Source organism: Heteronotia binoei, chromosome 6, assembly GCF_032191835.1.
Source record: "Heteronotia binoei isolate CCM8104 ecotype False Entrance Well chromosome 6, APGP_CSIRO_Hbin_v1, whole genome shotgun sequence".
NCBI classification, from domain to species: domain Eukaryota; kingdom Metazoa; phylum Chordata; class Lepidosauria; order Squamata; family Gekkonidae; genus Heteronotia; species Heteronotia binoei.
The window spans coordinates 36593006-36610703 of NC_083228.1; the positions used below are offsets into that span (position 1 = coordinate 36593006).

The following is a 17698-nucleotide window of genomic DNA, read 5'->3' on the forward strand; positions in this document are numbered from 1 at the left end:
TTAGAATGAAACCACTCTAGCCCAGGGGTGGCCAGTGATAGCTCTCCAGATGTTTTTTGCCTACAACTCCCATAGCCCCAGTTATTGGCCATGCTGACTGGGGCTGATAGGAGTTGTAGGCAAGAAACATCTGGAGAGCTATCGTTGGCCACCCCTGCTCTAGTCCATTATTTAACTCTTCTGTTTAATTCTCAGTCTAGTAAACTAAAACAGATTTATTTCAGTACTGTGATTAAGGCTCAGACTGTGACAGCTGAGAACTGCAACCAGGTAGGAATGTACTGGATTTTTATCACTATATATGCTTTGGAGGGAGAGGAGTAAATAGTGATTATCTGGTTTTGCCCTGTGCTTCAACAGGATTCAGTGTTTAGGTTATTTCCATGTGTGTAGTGTAGCCAGGAGATCCTATGATTGTATGGCTGACAGAAGTTCTAGTTCTAGCATTATCTAGGGTATACCACAAGGAGGTGAGCTAGAATTGCACCCCAGTGTTTAGGCAGAAAGATGGCACCTTACCATCAGGGCTTTGGCATGTTGGAAAAGATTCTGAAATTCAGAGGTAGTGTTTCTATGGGTTCACATTGCAGTAAACTACAAGCAACTCTTAATTTAACATATTTGACTTATTCTGACCTCCATGACCTGCAGAAGTTGGTAGTACTGACTAAAAAAGGTTACTTGAAAATTACATTTTCAACAAGATTTGCTTGTAGTTTATTACAGTGTGTGCCTAAAAAAGTAAAGAGATGAATAAAAGGAAATAAACCAAACTGAGTATGTTTGTATAAAAAAGGACAGTCCAGGGTTTTTCCACAAATAAATTCTCTCTGAAGGCTTGCACACTAAAGACCTTTTGGAATCTGTGATATGCCAAGGTGGGTTGGTTTGCGAATGTTTAACATGGTACAGTTAACAAGTTCAAACTTGATGCAGTATTAACAAAACAGAAACCTGAAGAAGAAATTCTTTGTACATGCCTAGATGCCTTCCCCATCCTTTTAGTATCTTTTTATGCCTGTAATTTTTATCATGTTGATTGCAATGTATATTTATATACATTGTGTAACCTGTTGCATGGTTCAGTAAGTCCTTTGGAAAATGTGTGTGTTACCAGGGGATTGTTTCCTGACTATTAATACACATTTTCCAAGTCATTGCAATAACAAAGGAATAGCCTGCAGAGAAGAACATATTTTTCAATCCTTAAGTCCTAAGCTATAGATATTGCATTGAGCTATGCAATAGGTATTTACTGACTGTTCAATGAATTCTAAAAGAAAAATGAGACCAAAATTCAGGGGAAAGAAAACTAGCAATTGGGATAAGAGGGCATAACCCTTTATAGTCTGGAAGTTAAATGAAGATCAAAAAGCAGAGGGGAGGTATAAATGGTAGTTTCTACATGGGATGGAAGTAAGGAACTGGAAGCAGTACTAGTCAATTTTTAAAACCATAAATGGTATGGAATTTTCTGGCACGTTGAGGCAGCAAAGTTTGCAAATGGAAACAACTTATTTAATGAGATACGTAATCTTGTCAGGTAGTTTTTAAAAAGCCAAACTTCCCCAAACTGTTGAATTGCTTCCTTTCATCATTCCCCTCACAAAAATGACTATTCAGCAATTATCTCCTGATAACTAATGTTCATTAGGTAAACATGAGCTAACCAATCTGAGTAATCAACAAAGGAAAGGATTAGTCAACATGCAGAACATCATGTTAAGGGGAAAAAGCTACTTTTAAGTTGAAGAGACTGAAAACCAAGCATCTGTACCAACATCTATCTATAAACGAAATGCATTCAGCAGAGATCCATCAGCGGGTTGATTCCAAATAATATCTATATTGATAGCTGCAATATATACAATTAGAAAAAACTCTGTGGGGAGAGAAAACGGTTCAAGATGCATTTAGCATTGCCACAGAAATATACAGCATCATCCTATGAAATGAGTGGGAAAGGGAGTAAGATCAGGAGGGAGTGATTTCTGGCAAAGAAATACAGTTGTGTAGGAACCAATGATCACAGTACTTGGTGGAGGGATTGCAGAGCTGTCAAAAAGGAGGTGGTGCTTCAGATATGTGCTTATGCAGATGCATGAAAGAAAAAAGGATGCTACCCAACCACCTGCTCTGTGGTTACTGTGCAGCAATAATCTGAATAGTCAACCATGGGGGAGCACAGAGCAGCAGGTTAATGATGGATGTTTAGGCAAAATTATACAGCACAAAAAATATGGATCAAATTAGAGGCGTGTCCAAAACGAGCTAAGCCTACCATCTGACTGCAGCCTATAATTCTTTTCCAAAGACGTGTCGAAGTGTCTGGTCTAAATTATATTGTGTTGCCTGAAATAAGAAGGAAATAAAGGAATATTTAGGTACGTTTTCACTATATGAATGCATATGTGATAGAGACTGAAAAATTTTCTTTACTGCTTCTTTTAAAATCTAGTACATTTTTTTCTCATTTTAATTTTTGGGGCAATAAATCCCTTTCTTTTTTTCTTTTTTCTTCTACTGTTTTGTTTTAAGCTGAATGCTGAGGAAGATAGACATAAACGTTTATAAATGATATATTTTGAAGCTATAATAATTTGCAATAGAAGACATAATTCATAACCATTCTGCTGACTCAAGGTGCTGGAATGTCAAGTCTGAATGAGAATTGTTTCATTCTCTGTCTTCCTCAGGTGGCTCACTCTTTCTGCCTCTTTAGGTGCTACCAGGGGAGAAGTTGGAACGGTTACTTCCACCCCATCATTGGTCCACAGTCCACAGCTTGTTTAACAACACGTGTTTAAACTATATTCGCTATTGGGCAGGAACAAAAGCCATGTAGTACTTTTTATAGATGAATAAAAATGGTACAAAACAGTTTTCAGGTTCTCCAAAACTCATTATCGGGCTGAATGTTGTGTGCCTTTTTAAAGAGGATTAGGTAGGAAGAACAAAGCTCCTTCAGATCATGACCTTGAGACAATTTGTCTGCTTCTGTTTATAATGTCCTGCAGACACAGGAAGTGCTGGAAGGAGTTTGGTATCAGGTCCCCTTGGCCTTCTGAGAAGATGAGATAGCAATGACAACCTCCATTGTAAATATAAAATCCAGTGGTCAATAATATGTCTGTTGGATAAGCCAGTGATGCCAGAGGGCTGGTAGAGATCCCTCAGTGGGGTGATTCCATTTCAGGCAGGAAGAGGCTGAAGTTGCAAGTATAGGTGTTCCAATGCTTGCACTTCTAGAAATCACAATAATAGAAATTAAATATTTCTGAGACCAAGTCCAGCCTAGTATTTTCCTTGTTGCATTTATGGATGGGGAGACTCCCCATCTCTTTTTGTAAGACAAAAAGGTTTTATACTTTTTAAAATATTTTTATTTAAATAAATAAGTTTATACTTTTTAAAATATACACTTTGCTTATTGTTGAATGTGATGAAATCCAGAAAATCATACAAAACGTTGAAAATGTGTCATGGCTCTCTTGAATCCAAACACATTTTAAAACCAGTAAAATATTATTCTCTTTCAAATCTAAAATATCCTTTGTTTTGCAGGTGCTACAGGATGTGGCTACTGATCACTATGCTGGCTGTACTAGGAACTGCGAATCTGGAAGAAGCCCAAACCAAAATGAATCCTGAACAATTTATGAATGTGGTACATTGAGCTCAGACAAAAATAACCACTGCAGTTGCTGTGATTTCTATCACCCTCCTTTTCATCATATAACTCCCCAAGAAATGAAACCTAACACACAGGGCTGTCATTTTATCATCTATCCTGCATTACTAACTCTCAGAGGCAATCTTTCAACTTTCACCAAAAGTATAATGTTTGCTGAACACTAACTTTTTGTACCCACAGAGTGAGAAAATCCAGTACTGGGGCTATCCTTGTGAAGAGTATGAAGTACTCACACATGATGGTTACTATCTGAGCCTCAACAGAATTCCAGGAGGTAGGAAAATGTGAGAATGCATGGTGATATACTTTTAGTTAGACAAAAGAATATGATGTGAAGTTTTGCTTTTAATAGCACCTTCATAAGGAAGTGGCTCAGAGAGGTAAAGCAGCAGTACTGCAGTACTGTGGTCTGAACTCTGCTCACGACTTGAGTTCGATTCCAGTGGAAACTGGATTCAGGTAGCCAGCCCAAGACTGACTTCTGAGGTCGGTAAAATGAGTACACACCTTGCTGGGGGGAAAGTGTAAAAGACTGGGGAAGGCAATGGCAAACCACCCCGTAAAAAAGTCTGCCATGAAAATGTGAAAGCAACGTCACCCCAGAGTCAGAAACGACTGGTGCTTGCACAGGGGACTTTTCCTTTTTTTCATAAGGAAGTATAAAGACAGTGCTGTGTATATTTTTTTAATGCACAAAAATAGCACAAATATATAAACACCCAAACTAGGAGGAAAGCTAATGGAAATTAATGAGAAACTGGCAAACTGAAATGACCGCTTGCTTGCGTTGAACTGTCCAGTTATGATTGTACTGGAAAAAGACCCCCAAGTATTTAAAAGATTTCACCTGTTCAATGTTATTTCTCTTGAGGCACCAGCTTTGTGGTTTCCAGGACTTTGAGAATACTATAATTTTGGATTTTGCATAGTTTATAGACAAGAAATTTGTCTCGCAGTAGGAAGTAAAAGCGAGTAGCAGGCGCTTGAGGCCCTTCTGCGAGCATGACAGTGCAACTGCATTGTCAGCATAAAGCAATAAAGAGATAACATATGGCCCAAGATCAGGGGAGAGACCATCAATATCATTTAGGGAGGGGACCAGATCATTCAGGAATAAATTGAACAGATAAGGGGCTAGAATACAGCCCTGTTTGACTCCCTGATTAGAAGTGATCTTTGGGGTTAATGCACCTAGGCCGTTATACTGCACTTGACAGCTATTAAGGGAATACGTTTTACAGATAAGAAAAAGTAGGCATTTATCCAGGCGCATGATGTTCAGTTGATTCCAGAGAAAGTCCCTGGGAATAGAGTCAAACGCCCCTTTTAAATCAAGAAAGGCCACAAACAGCCTTCTCCCCCCTGCACCACTGTATTTCTCTATCAGATGGTTAAGTGTTATGCAGTGGTCCAGTGTCGACTTGCTGGAGCAAAATCCAATCTGTTCTCTACTTGGGAGATTTTGCTCTTGCATCCATGAAGTAAGTTCTCCCAAGAGGTGACTTGCGTATAATTTGCCTGCGATGTCAAGGAGACTAATTGGGTGGTAGTTCTCTGGTACTTGCGGCTCACCCTTCTTGTAAATTGGGACCACTATGGAATTTGTCCAGGATTCAAGCATGGTTCCCTGAGGAATCTCAGCCCCTTGCAGGTGGAACCAGTTACTGGAGGAGGTCAGGGCCCTGCGGGACTTTGGACAGTTCCACAGGGCCTGTAAGACTGTCCTCTTCCGGTTGGCTTATAACTGACCGGCTGGCCAAAGTTTAATACGGTCATAGACCAGTCAAATTAAATACAAATAACTTAATAAAATACAATCAGGCATTGAAATATTCTGAAGGAAGATTGGAAGATAGCACACTGACATTGATTGATTGATTTTAGTTGTTTTAATTATGTAAATTATTATGTATTTTAATTCTTAGACCCTATTGTTAGGATTTCTGTGTTGTGAGCCGCCCTGAGCCCGCCTCGGTGGGGTAGGGCGGGATATAAATCAAATAAAATGAAAAAATGTTTTATTGATCACTGTGAAGAGAGTCACCAGAGGAGTAGCTCAAAGGGATATTGATAGCAAGGCTGTTACGATAAGTGCGATATACTCCATGCAGTTGGTGTTTCAGTTTTTGGCATTCCTTATCATACCATGGGTCTGACTTCCAAACAGGGGAACTGGGTTTAGCAGTCGATTGTTGTTTATAAATAGCTTGGTAGGAGACCATCTGGGCCTGGAGCCTTCCCTGCCTTCAACTGATTGCTTAGATGATTAATCACATTAGGACTAAGGGGAGGGCCAATCAGATAGATTGGGAGGGATTTGTTCTTGCTGATCCGATACAATGGACAGAGGATCAAAAAATAAGTGCTGGAAGTGGTCTCTTAAAGGGGCAGGCAGCTAAATGGGCTACCCCCTTGCTTCTAGCCCCATCACCCCTGCTGACTGACTACCAGGGCTTTCTGGATCATATGGCGGTAGCCTTTGCTAACCCCCAGCAAGCAGCCACTGCCAATCGGAAGATCTGGACCCTGAAGCAGGGTAGGGACTCGGTTTCCCAGTACTCCACTGAGTTCAAGATTCTGACCCAAGACCTGGCCTGGAATGAGGCTGCCCTCACGGACCAGTATACAGAGGGGTTGGCTGACAAAGTCCTTGATGAGCTGGCATGGAAGACCGACTGGCCACACTGCAAGGCCTAATCACGCTGTGTCTCCACATCGATGGCCGGCTGGAAAGCTGCTGCCAAGTGCGAAGCTGCGTCCGTCCCTCTCAGCTGCCCTGCCGCCTAGCGATGGTGACAAACCCGATGCACACCAGTCCCGAGACTGACGACCCCGAGCCCATGCAACTCAGGGCTGCATGGCCGTGCCTCACCCACGAGGAAAAAGCACAGCACCGCTCACAGAATCTCTGCCTGTACTGTGGAGGGGCAGGGCACTTCTCCTCTGGCTGAAGCAAAGACACCCTGACCCTGGTCAAAGCCATCGATGAGCGCCTCCTCCGCTCTGGTCCAGTGACCCAGGAGACCCACCCAGTCACACTGCAGATTCAACACCATCCCGAGCAAGTACAATTTGATGTTGCTTGCATGCCCTGCTTTCCCCTCATTCTGGGACTCTCCTGGCTCGTACAGCACAACCCCCTAGTGGACTGGGCACAAGGAAAGCTGAGCTTCAAGGACCCTTGTCCTCACCAGACCTGGTCAGCCACCCTGGCCACCGCCACCCAGCTGCTGGTCCTCTACTTTCCCCGGCCTACACAGACTTTGCCAATGTCTCTGAGGCCGACCAGCTCCCCCCGCACCGGCCGTATGACTGCACCATCCATTTGGTACCAGGGGCACCCCTGCTTATGGGGCGGCTCTACCCCATGTCCAAACCCGAGCTAGGAGCCCTGCGGGACTTCCTCGCCAAAAACCTAGAACGGGGTTTCATCTGGCCATCCACATCCCCGCTGTCCACCCCTGTTTTCTTTGTCAAGAAGAAAGGCAGTGAGCTCCGGCCCTGCAATGACTACCGGGCCCTGAACAGAATCATCCTCTGGGACCACTACCCTTTGCCACTGATCCCAGAACTACTGGATTGCCTTAAGGGGGCCCAGGTCTATACCAAGCTGGACCTCTGGGGTGCATACAACTTGGTGCGGATCCACACAGGAGATGAATGGAAGGCGGCTTTCGGGACCTGCCACGGCCAGTACAAGTATCTTGTGATGCCCTTCAGCCGGACCAACGCCCCCACTGTTTTCCAAAGGCTGATGAACGACATCTTCCGCGGCCTGCTCGACTGTTGTGTGATCATTTATTTAGATGGCATTTTAGTTTATTCCGAAAGCCCCAGCACGCCGGGCACGTCCGCCAGGTCCTGCAAACCCTGTGCGAGCATGGTCTCTATGCCAAGCTAGACAAGTGTGCCTTCAACTTAACAGCCATTGAGTTCCTTTGCCACATCGTCTCACCCCATGGGACTTGGATGGACCCAAACAAAGTCAAGGCAGTCCTGACCTGGCAGACGCTGCAGAACCGCAAGGATGTACAACGGTTCCTTGGCTTTTCCAATTATTACCGCCAGTTCATCCTTGCCTATGCCGACGTAACCACACCTCTGACACAGCTTCTGCGGCCCAAAGAGCCATTTCACTGGGCTCCAGAGGCAGACCATGCCTTTGCTAACCTGAAAACCTGCTTCACCACCGAGCTGCTCCTGCGTTACCCAGACCTGCAGCTGCAGTTCTCAGTAGAGACCGATGCCTCCAGCGTGGCCCTCGGCGCAGTGCTATCCCAGCGGGAGGACCCCTAGCCGCTACAACCCTGCGCGTACTACTCGCGGCAGCTGATGCCCGCAGAGCGCAACTACATCACCTTGAAGGGACCCGCCACCCCGTCCAGGTTCTGACTGACCACCAGAACCTGATGCGCACCTGCAGGAACTCTGGGCTCTCCAGAAATTGCTCCAAGAGCAGCTCCAACAGGCTAAAGAGGCCTACAAGACAGCCGCCAACCGAAAGTGACAGGTGGGGCCCCCACTGAAGCCTGGGGACCACGTCTGGCTCTCCATCCGTTACCTGCATTGGCCTGGCTGGTCTCACAAGCTGGACCCTTGGTTTGCAGGGCCTTACCTGATCACGGACCAAATCAACCCTATTGCTTTCCGGCTACAGCTGCTGGCCACCCAATCTTCCAGCAGTCCCTCCTTGTTCCTGCTACACCACCGGATGCCATCTGACCGCCATCTCCAGCGCCGCCTCCTCCTGCCCTGGTCGAGGAGGAATACGAGGTCCACCAGCTCCTGTGACAGAGTTTGTGTGCGTAGGAAGTTTTTCCCCTGTTGAGTAGACAGTTGAGTGCAACTCCAGAACACTGTGGTAAAGGAACAAAACTCCACAACAGCCAATTAACAGTTGTATTTTGGGTTAACATGTAAGAGGCAGTCACAGGCAGGCAAATGGTCATACACAGAATAGCAGTCCTTCCAATATGCAGCACCAAATCACAATCCAATAGAGAAGTCTAGAATCCAGTCCAATACATTACGTCAATAGCCAAGCAATCCTCCAGAGTAACAGTATATCAGGCTGTTGTTCCTCCTCTCACATACGTCCTTCTCCTTCTCCTCCATCCACCATCGCCCAACAACTACTGTGAGCAATGCTATCACTGATATAGTGCAGCCACCCAATCATAACACAGATTGTAACATTAGCTGCACCTGTTCCTCTCGTGACTTCTATTACAGCTGTATAGTTTTAATTGCATAACCTTGACTCAGCAGTTTAGTTCTCTTAAAGCAACTTAATACTGACATCCTCCCCTTTATGTAACTAAAAACATTCTATACAGTAATATAAACTATTTACATTCATGGTCTACATACATTTTCAAAAAACATTGTAGTAATATTGCAACTTCACTTCAGACCAAGTTTCAGACAGTTTTCTTTGTGCTTAACTGGTGTCTGAGCTTTTGTAAAAATGTCTGCAATATTATCACTCGTAGCACAGTATTCCGGAGTGATTAGCCTGTCTGTTAAACATTGCTTCACATTGTGAAACCTGACATCTGTGTGCTTGGATCTTGATTTTACTCCAAGATTGGTTGCTAGCTTAAGAGCCGCCTGATTGTCCTCATACACAGTGATTGGTTCTATATAAAACAAACCAAGGTCAGATAGTAACTGTTTGTACCAGGTTAACTCACTGCACACTGTACTGAGTGCGGAATACTCTGACTCGCATGTCGAGAGAGCTACATGGCGCTGTTTCAGAGATCTCCACCCTACCAGGACACCACCCAAGAAAATTGCCAATCCGGTGGTTGACTGTCGGGTGTTCTGATCACTGGCAAAACTTGCATCTGCATAAGCATGTACCTTTAGATCCTTAAAAGGTGTTATAAACAAGCTTAACTCTAGAGTATGCTTTAGGTATCTAAGAACATGTTTTGCAGCAATCCAATGGCACTGTCTTGGCTGCTTCACCGCCCTGGCCAATTGGTTGGTTGCCATCGCAATATCAGGTCTAGACCAGTTAGCTATATAAGACAGACTACCAATCAAAGACTGATAAATGCTTTGGTCAAATAATGGACTCTGACTGTCATTTAAGTCAAAACTCTGCAGCATAGGACATTGCACTCCTTTGCTTTGGTCCATTTTATAGCTCTTTAGCAACTGAGCTATTTTACCCTTCTGTGAGACTCGATACCCACCATTTACAGGCTCTATGTCTAAGCCAACATACTGTCTGATGTTGCCCAGATCCCTTACTGTAAACTGGTTCTTCAGAGTTTCAACAATAGAATTCATCATCTTTTCATTTCTACAAATTAAAGCTAAATCATCAACAAAGACAAGTATTATGCACTGCTGCTCCCCTTTTCCCTTGACAAATATACATGGGTCAGCTATACCCTGTTTGAAACCAAGCTTTTTCAGACATTCAGTTAAGAACTGGTTCCATTGATGACCAGACTGTTTTAAACCGTACAGAGATTTTTTAAGTTTCCAGCAAACATTTGCATTGCTATTTCCACCAGAGACACCAGGTGGCAATTTCATATACAATGTGTGTTCTAGAGGAGCGTGCAGGTAAGCGGTTTTAACATCTAGGTGTTTCACAATACAATTATGCTTGGCTGCATAAGTCAGAGCACAAAAGATTGATGTAGCCTTGAGCATGGGTGCAAACGTTTCGTCATAGTCTTGCATAGACTGCAAGTACCCTTGTGCAACAAGTCTAGCCTTGTAATGCACGTTTCTGTCTGCCCCAGATTTTAACTTATAAACCCATCTACAACCCAAGAGTTTATGGTTAGGTGGTAACACAGACTCTTCATAGACTTGTAGACCTTTTAACGACTCAAGTTCCGCATTCATGGCTGCTGTCCATCCAGCCTGTTTGTCTTGCGTGAGATACTTGATGCTGTCGTAGCAGGAAGGTTCAGCAAGGACGACACACGCTTGACCAGGACTGTAGCGATCTGGAGGACGAGTTTCTCTCGTAGATCGTCTGAGAACTGGTGCTGTTTCCTCATCTGACACTGCATGCTGGTCCGCCGGCTGCTGCTGCTGCTGCTGTGACACTCTCGCTCCAGAAGACGCAGGTGTAACAGGTTCTGGCTTGATGACTCTGCTGCTGGGTGAAGGGCTCCGCCTCTCGCCTCCAGTAGGTAGCTGCGAATCAGTTTCCACCGCTGTAGGCAGGAATATTGTAGAGGACGTTCTCTCCCAACCGACAGAGGTTTCCAAGAACTTTGCAGAGCAGGACGTTGTTATCTTCTTGTCACCTACTTGGGAAAATCTGTAAGCCTGGTGATTATTTGAGTAACCAAGAAATAACTTTACAGCCTTGTTTCTCCCCTTTCTCTGTAGCTGCTTTGGGATGTTTACATAAGCTGGTATCCCAAAGATCTTTATATGGCTAATGGAAACTTTCCTGCCATACCACACCTCAGCAGGTATTTTTCCAATAGCAGAAGACCAGGAGTAATTCAGAACATGGAAAGCGCACATGATACTCTCCCCCCAATAACTCATTGGAAGGTTGCTATCTCTCAACATAGAGATACACATATTATAGAGAGTTTGATTTCTCCCATCATGGACTGCATTCTGTTGGTGACGGATGCCATATTTCCTAAATAGAGAAAACATTTGGTCATTACAAAATTCTGTCCCATTATCAGAAACAATATCTTTTGGAACTCTACCAGTTTTTCTCTTGACGAAACGAAGCCAGTTGCTGATGTTTTGGTAGGTCTCAGCCTTTGATCTAAGTAAAAAACAAAAACCATAGCGAGAATGGTGATCTTCTATATGCAAACAGAATTTAGCTCCGCCCACACTTCTGGTTGGAAAGGGTCCAATCAGATCCAGAAAAACTAGGTCCAATATTTCTGCAGACTGGAATTTTGTCGGAGATACTGTGGGAGCTGCCTTTGATTTCGTTGCTTTGCATATCTCACAGTCAACAAAACAATGACAGGACTTGGGGGTAATTTCTGCAGCTTGCAAGGTTCTCTTAACAGCTTGGAGATTTATATGCCCCAATCTTCTATGCCACATGTGAATACACTCATCATGAGGGGGTCTGTTCATACTCACATGTTGCACAAGATTTTCTTTCTCCAGAAAATATAAGTTATCTTTTCTTTTAGCCACAACAGAAACGCCATCTGCACAAATCAAGCAGCTTTCAGCTGTAAAAGAGACTTTAAAACTCTGCTCAGTCAACGTAGAGACAGAAATCATATTGTACTTAATACTTGGCACGTGAAGCATTTGGAGTTTTCTCCTTAGACAAGGAATGTTAACAAGCCCATTTCCTTCTATTTTGGCACAAAGCCCATCTGCCAACATGACACACTGACCTTTAACTGGTGTGTAGGTGTCAAAGAGATTCTTGTTCTTAATGATGTTTACCGTAGCACCACTATCTATTAAGAACTGATTGCTGTAGGAAGAATTGTTAACAACAAGATTCACATGCTTCGGAGTAACAGAAGACTGTTTCCCTTTGAAACGGTTACATTGCCGCTTGAGGTGATTAGTGCTGTTACACACAAAACATCTCCTCACTGAGTAAGCTTTCTCAGCTGCTGCATGACTGTCAGCCCCTTTAAATTCCTCCCGGGCAGGAGACTTGGCTGAATGAGCTGGAGACTCCCGGAACAAAGCTGCGTTCCTCCTCCTCATGTCCTCATTCAACAAATGTTTAAATTCCTCCTGGGCAGGAGACTTGGCTGAATGAGCTGGAGACTCCCGGAACAAAGCTGCGTTCCTCCTTCTCATGTCCTCATTCAACAAACGTTGAGTGATGTTAGACACAGTTATCTCAGTTCTTGGCAAAATATCCAAATTGGCTACAAACTGATCATAACTAGCATCCAGGGAGCAAAGGATTATGTAGGCTTTCTGCTGCTCAGAAAAAACCACCTCTTTCTCCTGCAGCTGTTGCAAGGTACGTTGCATGAACTCTAGGTGGACACTCATTTCCCCACCAGCCACATATCTTGCACTAAGGAGTTTCTTCATTAGATATATATGGGACCCCACACTCTCACTGACATAAAGAGACTTTAAAGCGTCCCAACAAGACTTTGCACTGTTGGAGGTTTTTATATGGATAAGCTGGCTATCTTCCAAAGTTAGACCAATTAGTGCACAAGCTTTATCCTCATTGCTTTTGTGTTTTTCTATAACAGCTGCGTCATCAGCAGCGTCTAACATGGCTATGTTGGGTGGATTCGTCACGTACTCCCACAAACCTTGATATTTGAGAATCATTGTGACCTTCTCAGACCAGGTAATTCTCCCCATTCAGCCTCTTGATGAGGAAACCGGAGACTTGGATACAGGACTCCATTGTGCCTGTGTGAAATACAAAAACTGCCACGCCCAAAAATGGCTGTTACTCACGAGTAGACCTAGAGTAGACCACAGGAACTGATGGCACTTATTGCTCTTACTCTCCAGGAGACCACGCTGGGCCCATAACCAATGACAGAGTTTGTGTGCGTAGGAAGTTTTTCCCCTGTTGAGTAGACAGTTGAGTGCAACTCCAGAACACTGTGGTAAAGAAACAAAACTCCACAACAGCCAGTTAACAGTTGTATTTTGGGTTAACACGTAAGAGGCAGTCACAGGCAGGCAAATGGTCATACACAGAATAGCAGTCCTTCCAATATGCAGCACCAAATCACAATCCAATAGAGAAGTCTAGAATCCAGTCCAATACATTACGTCAATAGCCAAGCAATCCTCCAGAGTAACAGTATATCAGTCTGTTGTTCCTCCTCTCACATACGTCCTTCTCCTTCTCCTCCATCCACCATCGCCCAACAACTACTGTGAGCAATGCTATCACTGATATAGTGCAGCCACCCAATCATAACACAGATTGTAACATTAGCTGCACCTGTTCCTCTCGTGACTTCTATTACAGCTGTATAGTTTTAGTTGCATAACCTTGACTCAGCAGTTTAGTTCTCTTAAAGCAACTTAATACTGACATCCTGGACTCCTGAATCCATTGCGGGGACCTCCAGTGCCTCATGGACAGGGAAGGCTGTGGCCCCGAGGATCGTTCATGGGAACCCACAGACAACCTACACGCCCTTGATCTCGTGCAGCAGTTCCACACTGCCTGGCCCATCTGTGTGTGTGTGGGGGGTCCTCTGGGGGGGATAGTGTCATGAACCCTGACGAGGAGGAGCTGGAAGGGTTAACAAACCTGGAAGATTTGCCAGCCAGTTCCTCAGCTGAACAAACAGCAGCTGGTCCATCAATCACTCTCCAGGCACCAGTGTCAGCTGATGATGATCAATCTCTTCCAAGCTCTCTTCATCCCATCTCAAGAGTTCGAAGCAGGCTCTGGAAAGAACTTTCAGAGCAAAGATATGAGGCATGCCGATGCTTCAGATTTCTCAGCCCTGAGTTCTAGCAGAGTCACTACCACCCAGGGAGCAGGCTGATTGAGACTCTCATATAGCTCCCACCCAGGACCTGGTAACCTTGTGGAAGCAACAAGTCTATTCTCTGGCTTGCATCCACACTCCTTCCTGCTTCCTGATCCTGACCTGCTTGATTTCCTTGGCACCCTGACCTTTTGGCTTTTGGACATTGACTTTTGATTCCAGTTTGTGATTCTGCATTGGTGACTTGGCTCCTGTTTGACTTCCTGGACTTTGACCTTGACTGGCTTTGGACTCCTGCCTGCCTGCACCCTGCGAACATGACACAGGGGTGGGGGGGGACTCACCTGTAGAGAAAGATCTAGGCCTCATGGCTGGTGTCACACAGGAAATCACATCATCACGCCAACTATGTTGAAGAGATGCTCTGGGCAAAAGCTCTGGTAAAACTTCCTACCATTTATTTTTTTCCCAAATATCAGAGCATTGCCTGGATGTGACTGGTGTGATGATGTCATTTCCTATGGGATGCTGGTCATCAGCCTGGGCCTTGCTCTTTCTCTAGGTAAGTCCCTTTGCATGCCAACTGATCAGCAGCTGGGAGCCAGGACTTCTTAGTGGGCGACCTTCTCTTGCACTGGGGTCTGGTAATCCTATATCTTATGTTATATATATCTTGTGGAACTGATAATACTGAATTTGAAGCCAGATTTTGTTTGGCAGCCAGTGTTGTTAGTTAGATGTACATTTATGATCTCCATCAGACACCAACAATTGGCAAAGGCCCCTTTAAAATACAATAATTTTACAGACTCTCCTAACAGCCAATAGAGAAGAGTCTTTCCACAAATTATCTGCAAATTATTCCATAGTGAATAAATGATAATAGAAAATGCTGCATTTCTAAATGAGGTTGCATGGCACATTTGCTGAAGGAATGGAAAAGAGGGATTGTTGGGAAGATCTTCGTTGGAAGGTGGGGGCAATTGTATTAATGGGCAATTGATTTGAACCACAGTTGCATTCCTTTTGTGATATCAATAAGGGTATTAACTGTAGACTTAGGGGTTTTGTATTCTTTAGGGAAGGGGCCTGGGATATTCTTTACTACTGTAAAGAATGTGTCCCAGTTATCCTTGATTGCAGACTGCCCCACCAGAAGCATTTTTCTGGATAATTACATCTGCATGCAATATCTAATTAGAGTCTTCAGGTGGCAACTAAATTAATCCAAATAACATCCCATGAAAGGTTTGGGATAGTAAAAACAATGGACTATCTTAAATTTGCCTTAAGTGCATCTGTAATGGATAGTAAATGGTAAATACTGTAACCTTGTCTGAAAACCTTGAGTGACTCAGTGACAGGGAATTCAAACAGAATTCTACAGTTGAGAGTGGCAGTTAGGAGTGACAGTTAAGAATTACAGTTGACAATGAAGAGGAGGGAAAGGATCAAGAAGGATCCTGAGTTGGGGAAGTGGGACAAGTTGCCATTCCCTGAAGAAAATAGCTCCTAGTAAAGTGGTGTGTGTGTGTGTTTGATCCCTATCAGGTCTATGAGAAATAGTTCCCAGTAAAGAGGGGTGATCCTTATCAAGTCTGAGTGAAATAGCGCCTAACAAAGGGGTGTGATCTCTACCAAGTGGTTAAGAAGGGATATTAGAACTCATGAATGTTCCTTTCTTTGCCGACTTTGAGAGAAAGAAGCCTATAACTAAGCAGAGGCTGCTAAGAAAACTCTTTCCTCAGTTTTAAGGAACTGTCTGTATATCTAAACAGCTACTTGTTTGTGGCAAACTATTGGTTATATTTATACAAGGATACCTCATTCTTGTTGCCTGTTCACCTTCTAAGGTGAATAGACTTCTAAATCTAACACCTGACCATTTCCCCTCAAAAGTGTAATAAATCAATTTGTTAGTTTTGAATTACTATTGGTCTCTCATCTGCCATTATCAGACAAAGGAAAAAAGTCACTCAGTTCCCTAGGCTGGGTCAGGATATATCTATATACATTTAAACAACTGGATGGAACAGACAGAGCAACAAAGAAGAAAGAAAAGGGTCTGCTTGGCCAAGAATATGAAGGGAACCAAATGGGGAATCATTATAGCACCAGAGTCTTTGTGTGTACCCATAATGCACATATTCTCAACAGTGACAGACTCATGGACAGAATTGGGGCTGCCTCCATATACATATTATGTGGCTAGAGGGACAATGCAAAATACTGAATGAAAGATTGAGTATATTCCTTTTGTACCTGTGAATGTCCACTTCAAACCATTCTTAACTCTCCCTGGCCCTAGCTTGAAGATAAAGAGCTGAACATTTTTGAAAGTAAAAATGTTGATGGAGTAGCGCAGAGCTATTTTCATACATATTACTTTTTAAAGTCAATCAACAGGCCCAAGGATGATATTTTAAAAGTATCGGTCAAAACTCTTGGACAAATAAGATACCAGTTATTGTCAAATGTTTTTCCCTTGCTTCTCTTTGGCAGTTGATCTGTGCTTGTCCTCAGGAGAAGTTTCTCTTAGCTGCTTCCTTTACTTCACTGTATCTTTATCAAGTCCTTGCTGATTGTTAAAGTAACGGATGTTGCTGAGTTCTGGCTCTTCTATTGCTTGGGTTCTGTAGGTGTACAACTTGTTTGTGTAGGTATGAGAAAAACTGTACATGCAGGACTCCATCTATTATAATTCCCTCCAAAATTGAGTAGTTTAATGACTACCACAATGTTCCGCTTCCCACTTTGTGGCTGGCAAGTTGTCAGGTATTGTTGATATTCACTGGTGTATAATTTTAGTTTCAACTTGAGTTTTCTAGCTGAATATGACTACCTTATAGCCATATCCAACATTCTAACCGTGTTATGGATATTTCAATTTTATGTGCCATATCACATAAGTTTAGCTTCATTACTCCTTTATATTTTCAGGCTCAAAAGCAGCTATATTGCTGATGCATGCCCTGATTTTGGAAGGCAGTGTTTGGGTAGCAGATCTGCCCAATAATAGCCTGGGATTCATACTAGCAGATGCTGGATATGATGTGTGGATTGGAAACAACAGAGGCAATTCCTGGTCTAGAAGACACCAGTTTCTTACAATTGATCAACAGGAATTCTGGGATTTCAGGTAAGTTAATTTGGTGTGAAATGACTGAAATGTGGCATTCAAAGAGCTGTGGCATTAAAAAAGCTTTGAGAAGTGGTCTCAGATCTAGTGCTGAGGTAGCTAAAATTTTTGTTACATGGGGATTTCTAGATCCATAATGCAGAAAGGAATAGCTCTGGCTCCATGATGTCTCAGAACATCTTGGGACTCACTCATGAAGCAAAGCATATATCTGATATAGCATTCTGTTCTGGTCTAGTTGGAATCAGAGTATTTGGAGGATGTTTGCTTTTATGGAGGTCATGAAAAAAAGGGTTCTGCTGCTTGCTCCCCTTGCCCTCCTTTGGCATATTCTCTGGACATTTTGTGGTGTCATATTTTTTTGGTTTAAGCCATTTAAAATTCTTTATCGATGTTGATATTTATTTGCTGTTTAATAGTTAGTGGAGAAATAGTATATAACTATTAAATAAGCAT

The 17698-nt window shown here is 43.4% G+C and overlaps 2 protein-coding genes across 3 annotated transcripts in view; both read left to right on the forward strand.

Annotated features, from left to right (window-relative positions):
• LOC132573650 (lipase member M-like) overlaps positions 1 to 17698 on the forward strand; it is a 59369-nt gene that overhangs the window by 28609 nt on the left and 13062 nt on the right. For both annotated transcript variants that reach the window (XM_060241265.1, XM_060241264.1), the window contains 3 exons: positions 3565 to 3667; positions 3875 to 3968; positions 17044 to 17242. In XM_060241265.1, coding sequence (XP_060097248.1) covers positions 3575 to 3667; positions 3875 to 3968; positions 17044 to 17242 — 386 coding nt within the window. In that variant the 5' untranslated portion in view covers positions 3565 to 3574. The remainder of the gene's footprint in view (positions 1 to 3564; positions 3668 to 3874; positions 3969 to 17043; positions 17243 to 17698) is intronic.
• Positions 199 to 17698, forward strand: part of LOC132573651 (lipase member M-like) — a 61998-nt gene continuing 44498 nt past the window's right edge. The window contains exon 1 of the mRNA XM_060241266.1: positions 199 to 270. The gene's annotated coding sequence lies outside the window, so the exon portion shown is untranslated. The remainder of the gene's footprint in view (positions 271 to 17698) is intronic.